The sequence below is a fragment of the Saimiri boliviensis genome, chromosome 12, assembly GCF_048565385.1.
Source record: "Saimiri boliviensis isolate mSaiBol1 chromosome 12, mSaiBol1.pri, whole genome shotgun sequence".
In the NCBI taxonomy this organism is placed as follows: domain Eukaryota; kingdom Metazoa; phylum Chordata; class Mammalia; order Primates; family Cebidae; genus Saimiri; species Saimiri boliviensis.
In genome coordinates this window covers 76,536,311-76,560,054 of record NC_133460.1, presented here as the reverse complement: position 1 = coordinate 76,560,054, position 23,744 = coordinate 76,536,311, and the positions used below count along the sequence as shown (strand labels likewise).

At 42.0% G+C, this 23,744-nt stretch overlaps 1 protein-coding gene and 1 long non-coding RNA gene across 2 annotated transcripts; one reads left to right on the top strand and one right to left on the bottom strand.

The window, feature by feature from the left end:
• Window positions 1-1,892: 1,892 nt before the first annotated feature.
• LOC141580626 (uncharacterized) lies at window positions 1,893-15,556 on the bottom strand. Its single transcript, XR_012512896.1, has 5 exons — window positions 15,297-15,556; window positions 10,806-10,889; window positions 10,038-10,159; window positions 6,061-6,120; window positions 1,893-4,967 (listed from the first exon to the last, which is right to left on the bottom strand). It is a non-coding gene; the product is annotated as an uncharacterized LOC141580626 (long non-coding RNA).
• A 131-nt stretch (window positions 15,557-15,687) lies between these two features.
• Window positions 15,688-20,422, top strand: PPP1R3C (protein phosphatase 1 regulatory subunit 3C). Its single transcript, XM_003922402.3, has 2 exons — window positions 15,688-15,829; window positions 18,002-20,422. The coding sequence occupies exons 1-2, from the start codon at window positions 15,816-15,818 to the stop codon at window positions 18,939-18,941; spliced, it is 954 nt and encodes a 317-aa protein (XP_003922451.1). The 5' UTR covers window positions 15,688-15,815; the 3' UTR covers window positions 18,942-20,422.
• The last annotated feature ends 3,322 nt before the right edge of the window (window positions 20,423-23,744 follow it).

Here is a 23,744-nt window from a genome sequence, read left to right as displayed (position 1 = left end):
CAAAGGTTATGTGAAGCACAATCATGTTTTTATAAAATTAGGAACAACTAGAGGACTTCCGTTTCTGGTCATCAAGGTTTTACTTACCTACCTGAAACTGGAAAAAATATCAATTGTTTTTAGACATTGGCAACAGGCGTCACAGGACTGTGATTCCTTAGAGAGGGGAAACAAATGAGGCAAACCCTATAACTGCCCTGGTTTTCTGCCTGGAGGCAGGCAAATTCTGGATCACAAAGCAATAAGAGGAATCCCAAGCAGAACATGGTAGACTCACTGAGTTGAGACAGAGACTGAAGTTCAAGTAGTCTTAAGGAACTAGAAATTTGTAGAGCAGAGTTCTGGAGAGGAGAAAGATATGTAGAAAAAGCCCTCCAGAAATCTGCATGGTGCTTGCTGAGTCCTTGCTGAACACTAAGACTTGAATATGTAGAGTGTGAAACTCTATGAGGTATGGGCAAAGAGTGACTGGATTACTGTGAGCTGAAAAGGTTCTAGAGCTCACATAGGACTGGGATCATTGAGTTCCCATAAGCCAAGCCAGGGTGGAGAGTTCTTGCTGATTATTTGGGGTATTCACTAGAGACCTCAGAATAGCCATATTGGCCATATATTTTTTTTTCTTTTTTTTTTTTGAGACAGAGCTTCACCCTGTTATCCAGACTGGAGTGCAGTGGCCCCATGGTGACAGCTCACTTCATCCTTGACCTCCTAGGCTCAAGTTATCCTCCTACTTCAACCTCCTGAGTAGCTGGGACTACAGTCATGCACCACCATGCCCAGATAATTTTTAATTTTTTTGCAGAGATGGAGTCTTCTTATGTTACCCAGGTTGGTCTTGAACTTCTGGGCTCAAGCAATTCTCCTGCCTCAGCCTCCCAAAGTGCTGGGATTATAGGCATGAGCCGTTGCACCTAGCCACCATAGCTTATTAATGGGCTAAATAATCCATAGAGTGAAAGCTACTATAGACATACTCTAACAAATCTGGAAAACAATTGCGTTGAACCTCAAATAAAATTTCTACTTAGCAGAACAAAGCCAAAAACTCTTGAAGGAAAGACAATAAAATTTAGTAACTCAACGACTTAAAATTATAATGTCCAACATCCAATAAAAAAAATTGTTAGACATGCTAAGAAGGAAAAAATAAGACTCATAACCAGGAAAAAAAATCAGTCAGTAGAAACAGACACAGAAATGATAGTGATGATGCAATTAGGAGACAAGAATGCTAAAACAACTAATATAACTATGTTTAAGTACTTAACGAAAAACATGAATGCAGCAAGGAGAGAAATGGAAGATACAAAAAAGAGCCAAATCGAATTTCTAGATACTTGAAATTTAAAAATTACTAGATGGGATCAATTGCAAGTTTAACACTGCAGAAGAAAAGATAACAGTGCATTATAATATGTCTAGAAGTAAAATGTGCAACAACAATAGCATAAAGGATGAGAAAATGAAATATACATATACTGTTAAAACATTATATTTTTTTATATTATAAATTGGCATAATACTATTTGAAAGTGTATTGCAGTAAGGGAAAGAAGCACAATGTGAACTCTAGAGCAACCTCCAAAGAAACCACCAAAAAGTATGGGAAATAGGCATTTACTTGAGATAAAATTCTTTAAAAATACTCAATTGATTTTAAGGAAGGCAAGAAAAGATGCACAAAGTAATAAATATGCTAGGTGCAGTGGCTCATGTCTGTAATCCCAGCAACTTGGGAGGCTTAGGCAGGAGGACTGCTGGAGCCCAGGAGTTCAAGGTTGCAGGAGCTATGATCAGGGCACTCTAGCCTAGGCAACAGAGTAAAACTCCATCTCCAAAAAAAAAAAAAAAAAAAAAAAAAAAAAAAAAAAAAGAATAACATTCGGCAAAACAAATAGCAAATGGCAGATTTAATATCCACCACACTAGTAATTATATTAACGAAAATGTTCTAAACACTCCAATTACAAGAAAGACTTTTGTCAGACATGATTTAAAATAAAACCAAGCCACACCCAGATGTATACCGTCTGCAAACAGCCCACTTTAAATATAAAGACACAAGTTAAAAGCAAAACGATGAAAAAAGATACACCATGAAAAAAATGAATCTTAAAAAAGCTTGTCTGATATATCAATATCAGTCAAAGTAGACTTCAGATGAAAGACACGGTATCTATGAAAACACAGCAAACTGCACACCTAATGTTATATAGGTAAAAATAGGGTCCTTGCTTTGATGTCTATGGGTAAAAGTAAAGACACCTACTTCTGCTTCTCAACTGCTTTTGTGATTCCCTCTTCTTTTTCTAGAAGCTTGGGGAGTGCTGTGCTCTGAATGTGTCCCCTCCAAAATTTAGGTATTGAAATGTAATGGCCAAAGTGAGGATTAAGAGGTAGGGCCTTTAAAAGGTGATTAGGCCATGAAGCCTTCTTCTTCATCAATGAAATTAAAGCCCTTATAAAAGAGGTTTTATGCAAGGTTTGATTGACTTGCTCTTCTGCCTTCTACCATGTGAGGCCACAGAGTTCTGCTCCTTTGGAGGATACAGTGACAAGGTGCCATCTTGGAAGCAGAGAACAGCCCTTGACAGACAGCAGTCCTGGTGTCTAAAGTTTGGATGTTCACAGAATCACCTTATGTGTTTATCCTTACTATGTAGGATTGTTTTTTGTTGTTGTTGTGCACTGCTAATCAGCTAAGGAGTGTGAGATTATTCTTCTATTCAAAGACATTTGATTAGAAGTTGTTTTAAAGAACTCACAGGTTCTATCCAACTTTAGGAAACTATGAGTCTACTGTCTGGAGAAATGCCAAGATGACAGCTCTGAATCATCTTTGTAGGTATACAGGAAGAGAAGTCGACCTCGATGTGGGTGGAAATAAATCACTGCAGCTGATAGATTAATTTGTGCCACTCCAGAATTAATAATCTAGTGCATGAAATCTTTGGATCTTTCATTATTCAACTTTCCAATGTGCACTTGAGTTTCTGGACAATAAAATAACAGAATCTTGGCGTCAGTATGAAACTGTCTTGCCATTGAGGCTGATCTCCTACATAAAGCATTTCTGCCTTTAGCATCTCTGACGTATCTTCCAGGCTTTGCCTGAGCAAGTCCAATGAGCAAACTCTTGCTAGTTTTGCAGTCCAACTGGACAGCCTAGTCGTTTGAAAGGCTTCCCTTACAGTGAATCAAAATTTAGACTTTACCACTTCATCCATTGGTTCTTGTTCCGCTTAGGAGCCACAGAGAATTCGTCTTTCTCTTCTACATGTGAATTCTACCCATCTCTCAAGATATATCTTGCACATTCTTCCAGATGTCATAGGCCAAACTCCAACAGTTCCTTTGACAAGATATGGAACAATCCTCTTGTCCTCTCTCATGTTTCCTGTTTGCCAATGATCCTCCTTAAATGCAACATGTAGAATATACTACTTTCATACTTAATTATAACTACCATTTACTGCCAGGCACCTTAGTTATAGATGCTTTTCATGTATTGTCTCACTTAATCCTACTAAAAATCCCAAGCAGGTGGTTCTTACTGTTTTTTATTTTATAGATAAGAAGTCTGTAGTTCAAGTAAGTTAAGTCATTAATGGGCTCAAGTTTATGGAGTGGTGAAAAGCAGGACTGGGTGTGATGGCTTCCAAAACCTGTAAGTCTCCACTGCTATGATTATTTTACTACCTAAGAGCTACTTATAATAACAGAAATTGAATTTATTTTGTCTGCTCTTCAGGCAGTGTACATAGTGTCCTGGTTAATGTTGAATATGATCCAGAAGTCTGGTGGCTGTGAGATAACTGGTTCTTCCCTGGCTGGAGGGTCCAGTGGTGTGGTCTAAGCAAATACTGAGGGTGACTCTGTGACTCATCACTGGTTGAGTCCCTTGATGGCACATTGCAGGCATTCCAGTGTTCATTCAATAATATACTACAAGTGCTTACTTGAAGCAAGGAATTGTTAGGGAATGGCTGTTGGGAAACTATGGACAGGTGCTTTGGGGTAACTGATGGTGAGTCAGACCTAGATTGCCCTTGTAGTTTTTTAGTAAAAGGTTGATACAGGCCAAGCAGCAAGGATATGAAGCAGAGGGTGGTGATGCTATTGGAGATGCATTGCAGTGCCTCAGATTTCAGAGGGGGCAACTGTATTCTAGAGTGTAGGGAATCTGGCAAAGCTTTGTTGAGGAGGTGGCGGCATTTGAGCAAGTTTCTAACTTTCTCTGCTTTAGTTTCATACTCTTAAGACAAGACTTAAATTGATTCTTATCTCACTGGGTTGTTACCAGCATCAAATAAAACAGTTCAAGGGAGTGCTTAGTACAATGCCTGTCATTTAGCAAGTCATCAGTAAAGTTAACTATTGCTATTGCTATTTCATGGGCAGTGGTAGGTCAGGATCAAACATACGGTTTTGAAGGTGCCCAGGCCTGGGTTCTGCTATTGATACTTGTGTATGCTTCACGAAGTTCTTGTATTGTGTTTTCAGCTCCATCAGTTCATTTTGGCAGTTCTTGTAATCTTTTATCAAGGTTCTTAGTTTGCTTGCATTGGGTTAGAACACACTCCTTTAGCTCGAAGAAGTTTGTTATTATCCACCTTCTGAGGCCTTCTTCTGTGAATTCATCAAACCCATTCTCTGTCCAGTTTTGTTCTCTTGCTGGTTAGGAGTTGTGATCCTTTGGAGAAGAGGCATTCTGGTTTTTGGAATTTTCAGCCTTTTGGTGCTGTTATTTTTCCTTGTCTTTGTGGATTTGTCTACCATTGGTTTTTGATGTTGGTTATCTTCGGATGGGGTTTTTGAGTGGTTGTCCATTTTGTTGATGTTGATGCTATTGCTTCCTGTTTGTTAGTTTTCCTTCTAACAGTCAGGCGCTTCTTCTGCAGGTCTGCTGGAGTTTGCTGGAGGTCCACTCTAGACCCTGTTTGCCTGGGTATCACCAGCGGAGGCTGCAGAGAAGCAAAGATTGCTGCCTGCTCCTTTCTGGAAGCTTCATCCCAGAGGACCAGCCAGATACCAGCTGGAGCTCTCCTGTATGAGGTGTCTGTCAACCCCTGCTGGGAGCTGTCTCAGTGTCAGGTGGCACAGAGGTCAGCGACCCACTTGAGGAGGCAGTCAGTCCCTTAGCAGAGCTCAAGCATTGTGCAGAGATACCTGCTGCTCTCTTCAGAGCCAGTAGGCAGGAATGTTTAAGTCTGCTGAAACTTCACTCACAGCCACCCCTTCCCCAGGTGCTCTGTCCCAGGGAGATGGGAGTTTTATCTATTAGCCCCTAACTGGGACTGCTGCCTTTCTTTCAGAGATGCCCTGCCCACAGAGGAGGAATATAGAGAGGTAGTCTGGCTACAGCAGCTTTGCTGAGCTGTGGTGGGCTCTGCCCATTACGAACTTCCTGGTGGCTTTGTTTACACTGCGAGGGGAAAACTGCCTACTCAAGCCTCAGTAATGCTGGATGCCCCTCTCCCCACCAAGCTCAAGTGTCCCAGGTCGACTTCAGGCTGCCATGCTGGCAGCAAGAATTTCAAGCTGGTGTATCTTAGCTTGCTAGGTTTTGTGGCGGTGGATCCGCTGAGGTAGACCACTTGGTTCTCTGGCTTCTGCCCTCTATCCAAAGAAGCCTCAAAGGATGACAAATGGGTTCTGTCTCAGTGGCATTCCAGGTACCACTGGGGTACAAAAACAAAACAAAACAAAACAAAAAACCTCTTGTAGCTAGCTTGCTGTCTGCCCAAATGGCGCTCAGCTTTGTGCTTGAAACCCAGGGTCCTGGTGGCTTATATGCCCGAGGTAACCTCTTGGTCTACGGGTTGTGAAGATGGTGGGAAAAGCACAGTATCTGGGATGGACTGAACCTTCCCTCAAAGGATGGTCCCCTCACGGGCTTCCCTTGACTGGGGAAGGGAGTTCCCTGACCCCTTGCACTTCCTGAGTGAGGCAATCCCCACCCTGCTTCTGCTTGCTCTCCATGGGCTGCACCCACTGTCCAACCAGTCCTAGTGAGATGAGCCAGGTACCTCAGTTGGAAATGCAGAAATCACCCACCTTCTGTATTGGTCTCTCTGGGAGCTGCGGACTGGAGCTGTTCCTATTCAGCCATCTTGCCTGGGAATAAAGAGATATTTTTGAGTGTCTATGATGTTCTAGGCATTGGTAAGTGTAAGGGATACGGAGATGGATGATACTTGGTGCCTATCCTCGGTGGGCCATAGTCTAATAGGGGAGATAGTTGCATAAACAAGTAAAACAGTGGAGTGCTACAAAAGCTATTTTAGCTGTCTAAGCAAATTCATCTCTGTAGTACAGAGAAAAGAGCAGGGCATTCTGTCTCTGTCTCTAGGGTTGGGGGAAGTTTAACATTGGACATTTGAGGCAGACCTTGAAGAAGGATAGGGGTTGGCCAGGTGAAGGGCTTCCAGGCAGAGGGAACAGTAGAAACAAACAGGAGAACACAGCACATTAAGGGAGGGACTTGGGTGATCCATGTACTTTCCACAATTAGAGGCATACATTAGCCAGAGGAATTTTCCAGGATATTTTTATGACAAGGGTGATCTTACACAAGCAATAACATGAGAGGCAGAAGGCAATGAGACATTGGAAAACAGAGGAGGAAAGAGGTATTTGAAGGCTCACAAGGAAAAGGAGAAGTTGGACAATAACCAGATGTAGCAAAGAAGACTCAAAGGATGACAAATGGGTTTATATATTAAAAGAATTCCTGATGAGCTATTGCTTAAAAGAACCCAAGTCTCCATCAATCATGGTCCTGTGTTTGACTTATGATCTGAAAACAAATCTGTCATGTCCTAGGACAACTTGTGCTTTTGCTGAGGTTCCTGAGTATGGGGCATTGGGTGGTTTGGTTGGCACTGTTCTGTGGTATTTTTAAAATAACATTTCCCCCGACTGCCAACTTAATAGTACACTCTCCTTATTTAGAGTTTGTGGTCAACACTTTAGACTGTTTCTGAAAGCATCTTTTGAGAGTTCATGATTTTGTCCTGCTGATTCACCACATTCACATCATTTCAACATCATCTTCTCAATTTCTGTGCAGGATTCTGAAACCAGCAAGTATTTTCATGATTAAGGTATACAATTTACCCAACAGGCATGTGTTGTTTGAGCTGTGTATTGTGCCCAGTGTTGGAGAAACACAGATGAATAGGACATTGCCTTTGCTCTCAGGGAGCTTACAGTCTAATGGAAGAGACAAACATAAACCAGATTTTTATAAAAGTAGGTGGTAAATGAATAATAAAAATAGTTGCAGCATCTTACAGAAAAGACAGAGGAAAGTCCCTGAGTTGGTGGAGGGAGAGCAGGAAAGGCATCCTGGGCAGGTGACATCTGAGGTAAGCCACAGAGAAGGACTAGACATTAGTCAAGCAAAGGCGAATGAAGAGAGGACGCTCCAGGTGGGATAGGCACTTTATGTAGGTAGGGCTACATAAAGTGTAGAGTAGGGTACAAGTAGGGCTAGGTAGTGACAAATGAAGATGAAGTCAGTGAGGCAAGCAGAGTTCTTGGAGGGCCATGAAAGTCAGCAGTTTGTTTGTTATTTATTTTTAGTAGATTTAGATTATGGACAGCCATAGAAGATTCTGTGGTCAGAGTTACATTTTAGACACTTTGTTGGCTGTGAGAAAGATGCACCTGAGAGACACAATATAGATTAGGAAAAGCTGATTAAAAGGCTATTACAATTCAAGTGAGGGATTGTGAGGGGCAAGGGAGTGAAGAGGAGGACATCAATTTTGAGAAGTAGTAAAAAGGTCAAAGTAGGCAGGACTTGGTGACTGATTAAATATGGAGGTGAAGAAGACAGAAGCGTCCAACAAGATGCTCATGCTCAGATCCTACTTTAATATCTGTGAATGAAGCAGCTAACTACTCAGGTGAGGTATACACATGAGATTAGGTCCTGGCTTGGAAGCCTGACCCGATTACTTAATAGTTGTGGACACTGCTATAGTCATTCAGCTTTTTCGGGTCTCAGTTTCCCCTTTTGTAAGATGATATCATAAGAGTGGCTTCACAGAGTTTTAATGAAGATTAAATAAAGGATATGAAGGCACTTGTAAAGTTGAAAGAGCTAATCATACGTAAAATATTATTGTTCCGTGCTGCCTCTGTGATTTTGACTGATTGGATCTTGCATTTTTGTTTGTAGTTTGCAAAATAGTAACTTCATCCACTGTCAATTATGAAGAAGATTAAATTTTGTAAATAGCATAAAGACTTTGAATTTGGGGGTAGGACAGGGTAGAAACCTGAGAAGAGAAAGTGATACCTAACCATCTTTTGCCTTGTTTTAAGCAACAGTCCTGTTCTTTTTAATTTAATAGCATTAAACTTAAAGAACACATTAGATTATAATCATATTGTAGCAGTGATCATATCATAAAATATGTAAAAAGACGGAGCAGTGCTAGATTCATAGTTTGTTCTTAACATTAACTTTTCTTCTATCTTTCTTCGGAAAAAAAAATTACTTTTAATCACCAATTGTCTGAGCCCCAAATTTCTGTAACGAAGAAAACTCAACAATGTATACAGGAAAGCAAGATCTAATGCTTTTTTTCCCAACACCATCACTTTTGATTATTGGAGGTGTTTTTGTTTTGACAGAGGAAGTAACAGCATTTTGAAGTTTTTTGTCTTCTTATCAGTGGCTCTCAAATAATTGCCAATTTTACTAAGTGACTTAGGAGATTTATAGTTGTTCATTTAAAAAAATTAATACCTTGCTAATAGAGAGGAACAAGACTAGGAGAAAGTTGGCTTTAAAATGTGTTTTTCATGGACACAGAGGAGAACAACAGACACGGCCTACTGGAGGGCAGAGGGTGGGAGGAGGGAGAGGGTCAGGAAAAATAACTAATGTGTACTGGGCTTAGCACCTGCGTGATGAAATAACTTGTTTAACAACCCCCAGTGACACGAGTCTACCTATATAGCAAATCTGCACATGTACCCCTGACCTTAAAAATAAAAAAAATAAAAAATATTTTTTTAAAGCCGTGGCTGACGTTGTAGAGGATTTGCTACACTTCAGACAAAATATTAAAGCCCTAGTAAAAACAGTTGACTCAGTAGGGTCTGGAAATTGTTAATCCTCCCCAACTGTCCCCAGTTGGAACTTTTCACCACTTACCAGGCATTTAGCAGCTAAACAGAAACAGTTCTCTGATAGACACAAAGCTCTGGCTTAGACCAGATCTGCTTTTTCTCCCCAAGGTTAAGGGAGAAAATACAGCATTCTGGTTTAAAAGAAAAGAACAAAGAGTTCTGAACATCTTTTGGAGCAAGCAGTTACTAACAGTTATGTCCAGAGTTGGGAGAAAGGTGATGTGATGTGTTTGTATATGTATGAGGGGAGTGGACTCGCAGAGGAAGAAATGTTTGTTATATGAGAAAGAAAGTGTTATGGTACCTTACAAATGGGGGACCTGTTTTCAGTTTGGTCTCCTCTGCCAAAAGGTCTTCAAAACCCCTTCAATAGCTAAAGTTTAACAGCTGAGTCCAGAAACCAGATTACAGAGCTGAAAAGTAGACTACTTTAGACAACATGAATCTGGTGAGTAAACAGTGGTCTGGTTAGACAGAGAGCCTCTGCATCTCAAAGGCGATTGGGTTTTCAAGCAAAAAGATAGACTGCAAAGTCAGGATATAAAGATTTAGTAAAATAAACCAGAGGTGCATATCCCTGCCCAGATAGAGCTCTAGAACACACACGGGGCATCCAGGCCCACCCAGCACAGACACATCCTATCAGCTGTACCCATGGGGCGTTTTCTCCTCCTTCTTAGAAAGAAGGAACTTGAGATAGGAAGGAACGTGTACTTAAGAGTATACATTAGGCTGGGTGTGGTGGCTCACACCTGTAATCCCAGCACTGTGGGAGGCCAAGGCAGGCAGGTCACTTGAGGTCAAGAGGTCAAGAGCAGCCTGGCCAACATGGTGAAACCCTGTCTCCTCTAAAAATATAAAAATTAGCTGGGTATGGTTGCACATACCTGTAATCCGAGATACTCTGGAAGTCGAGGCACGAGAATCGTCTGAATCCAGGAGATGGAGGCGGCAGTGGGCTGAGATCACATCCCCACACTCCAGCCTGGGTGATACAGAGAGACTCCATCTTAAAAAAAAAAAAAAAAAAAAAAAAAAAAAGGTATATTTAATGTATTGTCTCAATGAGCTTTTTCTTACTGAGTAATTGCCCCGATACTTTTTCTCTATCCCATAAGTCCTAAGTCAAAAAGAAAACTCTCTAAGTCACCCAAATTACAGTATGCAGGGCAGTTGAATAGGCCAGCCTTCCCTTTGCAGAATTGCCTCATGAGGTGCTTTATTCATGTACATTGCTGTGCAATCAAAGCACTGTTGTCCCCCTCTATAGAGGTGTGAATAAAACAATTTCTTACATACATCCTTTCAATCCTCCCACCCCACCCTATATGCCTAGCCAGCTGCCCTTTTATTGAATAAGCTGTTCTTCCGCTCCTGAGAAATACCCACCTGTATCATACATGAAATTCTGATATGTAAGTAGTCTATTTGATGAACTCTTTCATCTCACTGATCTGATTCTTTACTCATATACCAATTCCAGTTTATTTTTTTTAAACTTTAACTTTATAAAACATTTAAGCTGGTAGGGCTAGTATCTCTTGATATCACTTGAGGTCAGGAGTTCAAGACCAGCCTGGCCAACATGGTGAAACCCCATCTCTACTAAAAAATACTAAAAATATCAAAAATTAGCCAAGCATCATGGTACACACCTGTCATCCCAGCTATTGGGGAGGCTGAGGCAGGAGAATCACTTGAATCTGGGAGGCTGAGGTGGCAGTCAAGATGGCATCAGTCTAGGAGACAGAGTGAGAGTCTGTCTTAAAAAAAAACACAAACCATTCTTTTTGACCTCTCCATTCTCCCCAGCCAGAATCCTCACCTCTAGCCAAATTGTTCTTCTTGTAATTACCCAGTAAGTCCTGGTCCTCTTTGGCCATCCTGACCCCCACAGGCTGCTCCTTTCTCTGAAGTCCTGAAGTATGTGTAGCAAATGTGTGTAATATTCACAAGATCCATTTGCCACTAAGCCAACTGGATACAGTGATACTATCCTTTTTTTCATCCACCCTCCTCTCTCCTTTTCCTCACCTCACCTGAGATATCTACATGTTTCAGGTGGTGTCCTGCACTTTTTTTTTTTTTTTTTTTTTTGAGACGCGATCTTGCTCTATCATGTAGGCTGGAATGCAGTGGTTTGATCTCAACTTACTACAACCTTGGCCTCAAGTGATTCTCATGTCCCAGCCTCCTGAGTAGCTGGGATTACAGGCGCCTGCCACCATGCCCAGCTAATTTTGTATTTTTTAGTAGAGACAGGGTTTGACTATGTTGGCCAGGGTGGTCTCGAACTCCTGACCTCAAGTGATCCGCCCACCTTGGCCTTCCAAAGTGCTGGGATTATAGTTGTGAGCCACCATGCCCAGACCTGCACTTTCTTCAACCCCTTATTATTGCTAACAATTATGCTTTCCCACCATACCCAGACTGTTCTCTGCTTTTACTGGGATATTTTACAAGTGGGGTTTGAAGTAAAAACTCAAACATTTCCAGTAGTGAAAATTATACCGAATGATTGGTAGCATAGTATACCTGGTGACAAGCAGATTTGTTACTCTGTTGACCTCCCCCACTTGCCTCTGGGAATATGCCCTTTGAGTGGATCAGTGGGTGGCTGGCACTGCTTCAATTGTGGTATTATTTGCTCTCTCACTTGTTTAGCCACATAGCTGTATTCGTGTCATCTAAATGCCCTAAAGATGCTATCACACCATACTTAAGTTCTTCCCATATTCCTGGCCTTCCCAAGTCCCACCACCTCCTTGAAGCTTTGCAGATATTCTACAGGGAGCCTTCTCTTTTCAGGATCTCTCTGCCTTTGGAGCTGCTTTTTGGTCTTAGTAGGTACTAGTGTGGTGCTTGTCCTTTTCAGAGCAACTCACACACGAGGAGCATGGATTCTAAAGGGGTTTGAAACCTGATCCTGTCACCTACTAGCTGTGTAATCTTGGACAATTTGCCCCCAGATGTCTTATTTTCCTCATCTGTGGAATGGGTTTCTGCCTCACCAGATGCTTATAAAGATTACATGAGTTAATATTTCTAAGTGCTTAAAACAGTGCCTAGCCCGAAGTAAGCACTATATGTTTTTTCAGGTTATATCCTTTCATCTAATATTGGGGTTCCTTTGAATGTAGCTAAAGAAGGAAGAAGAAAATAGTGTACAAGAGAGCTTACTATTGACTGAGACAAATGAATTGGTACCTTTTTTGTTTTCCAAAATGCAAAACCTGCTCCTTTTAATCATAATTAAAAAAACAATTCTCAACTTCCTTGACTCTTCACTGAAACTTCATAATTGATCTTCAGTGAAGATCACTTGTGAGGTTTCTCTCAGTTACCACTAACTGTGGTTAAAGTACTGATATTTTTATATTAATAACTATGGGGCTGAACTCTCAAGGACTTTCTTGATTAGGCACCGAAAAAAGACAAGTTTGCAGAAAATGAGTTGGCAACCTGGCAACCCCCCAGGGTGTTTTTCCAAAGGCAACTCTCAGGCAATGTGTTGAGCGAATGCTGTAAGACACCCACTTGTGTCAGTCCCACAGTCATCAGCCGCTTGCTTAGTAGCTTCTTAAAATGTCCCCTGGTTATTTTATGAATTTGTTTTTCTGTAATAATGATGGTAACCTCCCCACGGTCAAAGGATTATGGCTGCTGAGACTTTGGAACTCCTGGCATGTAGCTAGAAATACAGCACAGCTCAATAATCTCCTGCTGATAGATTTATTGTTAAGATGGGTAGGACCAAACAATGTTTAGATGCTGCCAAACCACAGTGGGAGAAATCCTATGAATAATAATAAAACTCCCCAGGATTCCTTGTCTACTCTGTCTTCATTGTTGCGACCCCCAACTAAGAACACTGATTCCATCCCAGTTCCTCTCATCTCATAATGAAGGGGAGTAAGACCCTTCTGTCTCCGGGAAGGAGACAGAAGTGAAAAGCCTGGATCATCCAGTTTAGAAGTTTATTGAGTGTTGAGTCCCTTTAGGAGAAAGCATAGTCTCCCTGAATCTTCCATTTGAAGGAGTTGAAAGGGGGAATGACTACTATGACACAGTAGACACCAGGGGGCAGGAGAGAAAGCTGTATGAATGAAACAGGTGCAACTCGAAAGGATGGTGCCAATAAACGGCATAAGCGTGTGAAAATTTCCACCACAGTTCTTGGCACCTAGCAGGTATGCTATATGTGTTAGTTGAACCTGAAAGTTTAAACCTCCTTGAAAAATTATTTCTTAATTAAGTCATCCATGTTCATTATAGAAAATTTTAAAAAAGAAAACAGCAGAACAGACATTTTTAATCACTCATAATCTCGCCATTCCAAAATGAACTGTTCACATTCTGTAGAGCACATTCTGTTTTCTATGCATGCATATCTTTCTCTCAAAATGCGATCACCATAAATTGTTATTCATGTTTCTCCATCATTTTAACTGGTAATATTTAGTGTTTAGCTCAGTATATGATTATGGGTAGAGGAAAAGTATACCCAGGATTCTAATTTTGGCTCAGACCTAGCCAGCCTCTGGCAAGCAGCCTGACCTCTCTAAGTCTTCACTTCCTCATCTGTGAAATAAAGAGGTTGATGTCTATCACCTCCTTCTACCTCCATAATTCTAACCATTGATGGGTCATTAAAAGAAGGTGGTATGGTGCACTGATTATTGCTCTGGCATCAGCCAGGCTCTAATCCCTGCTCTACCTGTGGGATCCTGGGTAGGTTTTTTCTTGCTTTCTTTTTTTTTTTTTCTTTTTGACAGAGTTTCACTCTGTCACTCAGGCTGGAGTGCAGTGGTGCAATCTTGGCTCACTGCAACCTCCACCTCCCTGGTTCAAGTGATTTTCCTGCCTCAGCCTCCAGAGTAGCTGAGAGTACAGGCATGCACCATCATGCCCAGCTAATTTTTGTATTTTTAGTAGAGACAGGGTTTCACCATGTTGGCCAGGCTGGTCTCAAACTCCTGGCCTCAAGTGATCTTCTGGACAGGTTCCCAGACCACTCAGTGTCTCCGTTTTCTTTTCTCTAAAATGGGATTAATAATTGGACCTATCACATAGGGTTGTTGTGAGAACTGAATCGATAGCACACAGTGTTTGACACAGAGTAAAGGCTCAACAAGCAGCAGCTATTCTCAATATTTTAGCTCAGGCACCAGGTGTCCTGAGGTGATAGAGTAAAACCTCTATCTGAGAGATCAAGCAGAAACTTGAAGGCTAGCCAGGGTTGAACACAGGAGCTGGGTATTATGCTGAGTCTGTTCATTGGCACCATTACACATGAGGAAATTGAGGTTAGACTTTGCCTACATTTATGTAGCTAGTAAGTGTCAATCCAAAGACCTTCCAGCTAGTTTTGGTTGAGCTAAGGGGGCTAGAAGACCTGCCATGAGTTAGATATTTCAAAAATAAAACCCAGGCATGAAGTGCCTTTCCCAGTGATATTCAGCGTGATCTTTTTTTCTTCACTCTAATAACTCCACTTTAACAATTCCACTGTTTGACAGTTGTTTAAAAGACATAGGAATTTTTGTATATTTTAATTGACTAATGGATATCTCAGTAAAGCAGAACTAGGACGTGGAAATAATTTAGACTTGACTTAGATAAACATTTAATTTTACAGTTGTAGATGATGGTCTAAAAAAAAATCCCCAAACTGAACAAAATAATGAAACCTTAGCGAAAGGGACTGACTCAGAAGACTCATGAAACATACAGCGTGCTTTTTAAAATTGTATTTTAACATTTTGATTTCCACACCACTCCCAGAGGACCTCAGAATTGAGTGAGGGGTTTGGGTTGACTGCTTCCTCTGACAGGCTCTATGTGTGAAAAGGGTCATTTCACTTTCGGCTTTAGTGTCCCTCTCAGGGGAGAAAATCGAAGAATAAACAGAAATACAAAGTGTCTTTTAATTAATTCCACCTCTGTGTTTTCTGGGGCTCGTGTGCTTTCCTAACATTTGTTAGATAAGTTGGTAATTCCTGGCAGCTGTCTACTGTGGGGTGCATCTGTAACTCATCCTAACCAAAAAGCACGCAGCCAGTTTGGGGTCGCGCAGGCTAAGGTGAGGGAGAAACGCGGATACAGCGGGCAATGAACAATATAAACATTTTAAATGCGATACATACACATTCGGACCGAGCCACATCTTCTGTGTGTAGATTCAACTGCACTGACCTACAAAGCCATTCGCGAGTAACAGCCGCCCCGAGCCTGAGGCACTGGCGCCCCTCCTGGGCGAGCTGGCTGCGCTCTCTCCTGGCCGGCGCCCGCTGCATGCGGTACGTGCCTGCCCGGCCCCTGGCCCAGGGTTCCTGTTCCGCGGCTGGGTCCAGCTGGCCCAGGGATCCCCGAACCTTCCCGGGACGCCCAGCTCGCGCTCCGCACGTCCGGCCCAGGGCCGATCACGTTCCCGGGGCGAGGGCCCGTGCCCTAGCTGGGCGCTGGTTGGTTGCGCCGTGGGGCCCGAGGCCCGGCGATTGGACCCAGGGATCGGATCACGTGCTTCGGAGCAGATAAGCGGTCTCTCGGTGCCCGGCCCTCATTCCGTCCCAGCGACCGCCGCGGGGACAGGGCCGGTGCCTGGGGTACAAATTTGTGCAGGCAGCGGGTGCTGGTTCTTAGGGTCCGCCGCGCCTCTCTGCCTAATGAGCTGCACCAGGTAGGTTCGCTGCAACTCTGCGCGCCGGGAACACAAGGGGGCGCGCACTTGTGGGGAAGTTGGGGGGCGTTTCAGTTCTGTCGTCTCTGGAAAGGGACACCCCAGGGGAGGTCAAGTGGACTGACTGCTTAGTTGAATCTGGCAACAGAGAGGCCTTGGAGGTATAGAAACTTGGCTCTATTTCTTAAGCAGAGCCTATTTTAGAAATCAGCAAATTAAAGCAGAAATGATCTTAACGTGAATCAGCTTGAGTTCGGATTTTTTCATGGATGCGGCTGTTCTTTTGGTCCTGCACAAATGTCCCAAAGACTTGGGCAGCTAAAGTGGCGAGAATAGCACTCTGACATTGCTGGTTAGGTGGTTTAGCTTGGAGGAAAAAATTTACAGGACTATGTTTGCAGTCATTCGTCCTTCTTATCACAGTTTGTCATAGCAAAATCTCAAGAGTTTGAGCAATTGATTATTTTTGACTCTCGTCCAGGACTTAAAAGTTCCAGGGAAGTCACCCAATACTAAAACTGTCCTTCTATAAATGCAAAGTCAAAGAAAAAAAAAACCCTCCCATAAAGCTACTTTAAATAGCTTCTCCAGACATAGCAGAAGACTTCTCTAAAAATCCTGCCTATTAACTATTATTAGACTCACAAATATAGCTTTAGCTTTCATTTGTTTGTTCTAAGTTTGCAAGTCTCCCAGAAAAACCCCAGAGCTAATACAGTAAATTTTGTGAGTGTTCTTTATTATTTTTGTGATAATGACCATTTGCATACATGTTTAGAGCTGCTGTGAGGAGAGTTACTAAAGCCAGACTGAGAAATGTCATGTACAGCATACACACACCTCTTACTTGTGAGGCTAAGATAGGGAAAAAAATCCTAATGCCATAAGCTTGGAAATATATAATGAGGACTAAAAGCCAGAAAAAAAGTCTTCTTTATGAACGCTTCTTGGTTTAATATTGTTGAGCACGGTCATGTTTAAAACTTTAAATAGCTTTATTGTATTTCTACTTATAAATACCTATTAGAAAATACCAAAAAAGAACAAAAACGAAAATATATCATCTATAATCCTATCACCCAGAGATAATAATTATTATATTATTAGGAAAGGCATATTTCCTATAGAGTTTTTCAATATTTACAAGTTCATATATATAATATATATCTTAAAACACTCCAACTTTCAGGTAATCAGTTTTTCCACTTAAATGTGGACTTGTCATGGGCATCTCTTTAGGTGAACTATCAATTACACACAGGTTTTAAGTGCATGAATTGTTGACTTGTATTTCAGTGGTTATTTGTGAAAAATGAGGAAGAGCATGATAAAGTGCAAAGATAATTATTCGACTTCTCTAGCCTTCTCACTCTCAAAACTGTTGCATGTTATTTTTGTTTCTTTTCAAGTGAATTACCAGAGAAGTGTCAATCAATTTAGCAGCAAAATAAACCAAAGCATCCAGAGGGAGCAGAGGGTCTGGAACTGTGGCTCCTGAACTTGTCTGGTTATTAGAATCACCTGGGAAGCTTTAAGAACCTATGCATCCCTTGGCCCTAGTCCCAGAAGTTCTGCCTCAGTGGTTCTAAGTCCCAGGAAGAGGATGGAAAGAAGGAAGGAAAGGAAGGAAGGAGGGAAGGAAGGAAGGAATTCCCAGGAAAAGGAAGGAGGGAGGGAAGGAAGGGAGAAAGGGAGGGAGAGATTCCCTGAGGCATGAAGTCCCAAGAAAAGGAAGGAAGGAAAGAGGGAAAGAGGGAAGGAGGAAAGGAGAGAAAGAGGGAGAGAGGGAGGGAGGAGGGAACTTCCCTGGGCATGGTGACCAGACAGGTTTGAGGACCACTGGTTGAGAACAGAGCACAGGATTCTTAAGGCTGCCTTGGAGATCATCAAATCAAACGCTTTTATTTTTCAGATGGGGAAACTGAGACCCCATCCCCCTCTAAGTGTTTTAAGCAATTAACATTTAGTCAGCCTTTAGCCAGCCAAAGGTAAAGGTACACATAGAAAGAAGATCTGATCACTTAATACTGTTCTCTTTTACTGCATATGACAGCACCTGCCTGATACTAGTGCACTGGCTGTCACTCAGCACAAAAATAGTACATATGCATTTGGCACTGGGGAAGAGCACTTCCGATCCAGGTGATAATCCCCCTTCCCTTTGCATTCCAGAATGATCCAGGTTTTAGATCCACGTCCTTTGACAAGTTCAGTCATGCCAGTGGATGTGGCCATGAGGCTTTGCTTGGCTCATTCACCACCCGTGAAGAGTTTCCTGGGCCCTTACAATGACTTTCAACGAAGACATTTTGTGAATAAATTAAAGCCTCTGAAACCATGTCTCAACATAAAACAGGAAGCCAAATCACAGAATGACTGGAAGTGCTCGCACAACCAAGCCAAAAAGCGCGTTGTGTTTGCTGACTCCAAGGGCCTCTCTCTCACCGCGATCCATGTCTTCTCTGACATCCCAGAAGAACCAGCATGGGATCTCCAGTTTGATCTCTTGGACCTTAATGATATCTCCTCTGGGTTAAAACTCCACGAGGAGAAAAACTTGATTTTAGATTTCCCTCAGCCTTCAACTGATTACCTAAGTTTCCGGAACCACTTTCAGAAGAACTTTGTCTGTTTGGAGAACTGCTCTTTGCAAGAGCGAACAGTGACAGGGACTGTAAAGGTCAAAAATGTGAGCTTTGAGAAGAAAGTTCAGGTCCGCATCACTTTTGATTCTTGGAAAAACTACACTGACATGGACTGTGTCTATATGAAAAATGTGTATGGTGGCTCAGATAGTGATACCTTCTCATTTGCCATTGACTTACCCCCTGTCATTCCAACTGAGCAGAAAATTGAGTTCTGCATCTCTTACCGTGCTAATGGGCAAGTCTTTTGGGACAACAACGACGGTCAGAATTATAGAATTGTCCATGTTCAGTGGAAGCCTGATGGGGTGCAGACACAGATGGCACCTCAGGACTGTGCCTTCCACCAGACATCTCCTAAGACAGAGTTAGAGTCAACAATCTTTGGCAGTCCGAGGCTGGCTAGTGGGCTCTTCCCAGAGTGGCAGAGCTGGGGGAGAATGGAGAACTTGGCCTCTTATCGATGAATTAAGCAACAATGTGACTGGTCTTGACTTGTCATATTCGCCCATGCAATCCTAGGTCTGTATTGCTCAATGTTAGGAAGCCTTTGCTACTCCATCAGTAGGTTTAGATCTGAGCTTTTGAGACCTGGCTATGGAAAAGAAAGCCACGTGATAATTTAGTGTTAGGGTCTATACAGATGATGCTACTCATTGGGGTTTGGAGGGTCAAGTAGCAGGTTGAAAACTATTTTTATAAAGGTAATCCTTTTTCAATGCCCTTCCTCCTTCCCTCTCAATCCACTAGCTTTCATGTTGGGCAAGGAAAAGTTGAGGAAAAATGGCTGATGGTGATGGAAAGCTGTGTTAATGGTATGAGGAATGTGTGAAAAGTATACACAAAGGGCTCTGAAGCTCAAGTCAGAGGAGTGGGAGGTCTGATCATTGTTGTTGGAAAAAATGTAAGGTTATTTTGTGTTTTTAAGTTGGTTTTACAGTTCTCTCCTGGGGAAATTATTTGTGGAGGGGAAAAAGATCCATTCTATGTATCCTTGTGGAGAAAAGTCAAATAACCTTTAAGAGTGTGGGTGGTATTGAAGGAAGAAGATGAATTACAGCTCTGAAGATCAAGATCTTAAGTGAAGCCTTTCTGTTCAGATGTTATCTATAAAAAAAATCATAATTTGGGGAAAGTTTAAGCAAATCCAGCTTTGCAGTCCTAATGTTATAAGTGACTTTGTTGTCAAAACATCATGCTTGAGTTCTTGTTATTGAATACTTGGAACAGCAAAATCATGCCATCATCAATGGCTAACAATACATAGGGACTTCATGTCATGTCAAAGATAGCTCTTTGAAAGTGCCTTGACTAAACCAGAAAACTGTCATTACTTAACCCGGATATCTGAATGATCATCTGATAAATCATGAGATTTTGGCCTCATAAAAAGGTCCACTCTGTACACAGGCATTCCTCCTGCAATAATGTTGTATCTTTGAGACTGTTGTCACTATACACAACTCACATCCTTCATATTGAAGGTGAGTCATTTTTCTGCACACTTTTGATGTGATGTTCGACGTGAGGCCCGACACTAGGATTCTCAATGCAAGAATCCAGTACCTTGCACATAGAAGTAGCAACCCATCGCTTGCCTATTTTCATCTCGCTGTTTTCTTTTAAGAAAAATGGATGTGACTTGTTTTGAATGTGTTGTATTATACTTGTTTTTGTGTGTGCAGAAATCCATTCTGTAGGATCTTGAGAAAAGGAGTCCCAGAATGTTGCTTCTATTTTTGTGCACGTCATTGAGAGGTGTTACAAGAATGCAGTTAATTTTAACATGTGTGATATGCCATGGTGGAAAAGTACTATTGGAATAACTCTGCAGTGACAGAATTTGAAGTTTGGCTAGCATCCATACTTTTTCTACTGTAAATATTTCACTCTCCTCTAGCTATCCTCGATGAGCTTCTCACTTTAAGAATAAATGTGTTTGATATAAGACCTGAGTATATTTTCTTTTGCAAAGCCACAGTCAAATAAGAAACTCAACTGACATTCTCATTTTTTTTTTTTTTTGTTTAGGAACAACTAATCAGAGTTAGTAGGGACCAAGACATGGATCTATCTGAGGATATTCACAAGGCCCCAGTCCCATTAGTGACCATCCTTCCTACCACCTGACCACTGGGTTGGGGAGCAGGGGCAATGACTTGAGCTGCTGCTACTGCTTCTCCCCCAACTCTGACTGTCTGCATCTGTGGTTTCTGCCCACACACACACACAATCTCTGCTGGGTCAGGGTTATGTTGGAGGCCATGTCTCAGCTTTAATGGACAAGGAGTTGGTGTGAAAAAGGTTGGAGTGGCATCTACATCTTGAGCAAGCACCTTCCTGAAGGGGCAAAACTTCCAGCTGCACAGAGGGGCATAGGGAAGGGGCAGTGGCCACCAGTTCTGGATGGAAGGGAGCAGCCCAGCTCCTTGGAGTGAGAGGCAGCAGGTCTGTGATATAAGTTGTTGCTCTCGTTCTGCCTAAAATCTGCACAGTGTATCTAAAGAAAGATCTGCATGACGTTGACCAAGCTACTAAAAAGGCCCAATTTTGAAGAATAAAGTTTTATCATATCACAGAATCCTCTATGTCAGAGCTGTAAGCCACAGGCCTGCAGGCTGTATCTGGGCACAGATGTATTTTATTTGACACAGGATTTTTAAAGAATTTATTGCCATGATATTACAATCAGTGAACTACATTAAAAAATCTGGGTTTACTTTTTTTCCCGAAAAAATTATAAGGTCTTCCCACATGGCAACCAATACATGAAGTCAAATAGCAGCTGTGCCCTTTAGATGGGGCATGCATCCTAGATGTGTCATTGGCCACAGTCTTGTTTTGGCCACAGTCTCCACCCATGGTTTCACTCTCCACTATCTGCCAACCTCTGTAAGTGCTGGAATTTGTAGCCCTTATTTTGTTTCCTCTCTATTTATGCTGATGGTTTGGTGGAAGAGAGTGCCCTGTTCCCAAGAGATGGAGAAAAATCAAACTTGGGTCTATCAGGGACCTCGAAGACCATGGGGCTCAAGTGCCTAACTTTATAAAAGAAGCAACTAAGATCCAGATAGGTGAAGTGACTTCTTCAAGGTAGCGTGGCCAGGTTGAGCCAGCTGAACATTGACTGGTCACTTAATGTCCCTCCCTCTGCTTTACATGGCCTTCTTGAAATCTCCCATGGAGGTGCCCCTTCTCCCACAACCCCCTTCTTACAGGGGAGCTATTTCCCAGCAGGCATGGCCAGCTTGTGCTGGTCACCTGTGCCAGCCTGACCCAATTTTGGGGTGACAGTGGGCAGCTGAGGAGGGAGGAGCTGGTCAAAGAGCAGGGTGTTCCTGGAGCTTTACTATCAAATAGAATTAACATCCTGATATCTCACCTAATAGTAAAAGCAACTTTACTTTTAAAAATTTAACATGAGAGAATCACTTGAATTTGGAGTGCATGATACTCTGTTCCAAAAAAATATAAAGTTTAATTTAGTTATACAAGGAAGGACTATTTTTTTCCCTCTAAATTGATGGCTCTCCTTTTAGTTCATCCCCAAGCTGAAATCTGTAGTGTGGGAGTGAACTGTGCATTTTTATCAATGTGAATCCAAAAGTTCTGCACAAGTTTGGCCCTTCACGCTGCAAAGGGAGAACCTCCTCCTCAGCTTTCATCACTAGGTTCCTCATAGAGTTTTCCAGCAGCTACTTGGAGCTGTGATCAGAACAAACCCTCTCATTAGTGGGCAAGGATCCCAACCTCAGAGCAGCCCATGTGCAGTGTTGCTGACTCCTGGCCTTGATCTTTCCCTCTTTCCGACAATGAGTGGACACCCATTCCTGGATTTGGATGGTCCCTCTAAGCCAGCAGTTCTTAACTTTGGCTGCATATCAGATTTAACTGGTAAGCTTTACAAAATACTGATGCCTCCCTTGGAACCTCCCAAGATTTTGATTTAATTGGTCCAAGTCGTGGCCTGTGCATTGGACAGTTCTGAAAGTTTTCCAGATGTTTCCAATATGCATCAAGCTTGAGGACCTCTGATTTAAGCTGTGTGAGTTGTTTTCAACTGTCCCTATTCAGAGAGCAGAGTCAGATAATGACTCAAAGGATTCCTCCAGAAATAGTAGAGCCTGGCCTACTGCCCCTTCTCTAACACAGCAGCCCTGCCTATGCCATCTCCTGCTAAACAGCCTAGACATGGACTTCTTTTTTTACCAATTGACATTTTTTTTCTCTTTTCTGATCTTTTGTATATAGGAGTAGGTTAATGAGGAGGCCTTTGGGCACAAGTAACATGATCCCTTGACACACATAGCTTAAACTATAAAGGAAATAGGTTATCCTACAATACAAGACCCAAGGTAGAGTGTTTTCAAAGTTGGTTAAGTCAGTGGCTTAAACTCAGGTGATTCTGGTTGAAGATTGGTATTAGTGTTCGAGATTCTTTTCTCAAATAAGGACTTAGTACTAATATTAGTATTCTATGTTACTGCTTGAGAGAGTACAGTATCTGAAATAGCACTGTAGTAAGAGTCACTCGTTTATCCAACAAATATTTATAGAGCACTAGCTGTGTGTTTGGCAGTGGATATATAGCGATGAACAAGACAAGACAAATAAGATTTCTGCCGTCATGGAGCATGAGTGCTAGAGACATTTTCACTTCTCTATCCTATCACTTCATAGTAACACCCCAGCTGGGTAATTTTGGGTAAGTTGCACTATCACTTAAGTCTCAATTTAATTCTCTATGAAACGGGTTGATTATTTACAAGCTTGTTGTGAGGCTAATAACAGTGGTGTATTAGTCTGTTCTCATGCTCCTAATAAACACATACCCAAGACTGGATAATTTATAAAGGAAAGTGGTTTAATGAACTCACAGTTCCACATGGCTGGGGAAGCCTCACAATCATGGCAGAAGGCAAAGAAAGAGCAAAGGGATGTCTTACATGGTGGCAAGCAAGAGGGCTTGGGTAGGTAAGCTCCCATTTATAAAACTGTCGGATCTCCTGAGATTTGTTCACTACCACGAAAACAGTATGGGGGAAATTGCCCTCATGACTCAGTTATCTCCACCTGGCCCCACCCTTGACACATGAGGATTATTACAATTCAAGGTGAGATTTGGGTAGGGACACATATCAAGTGACTAATAATTATATAAGCCAGCACCGTTCTAAGTTATAGACTTGTTTAACTCTCACAACAGTTCTATGAGGTGGTTTCTCTTCTTAAGCTCATTTTACAGAAGAGGAAACTGAGGCACAGACAAG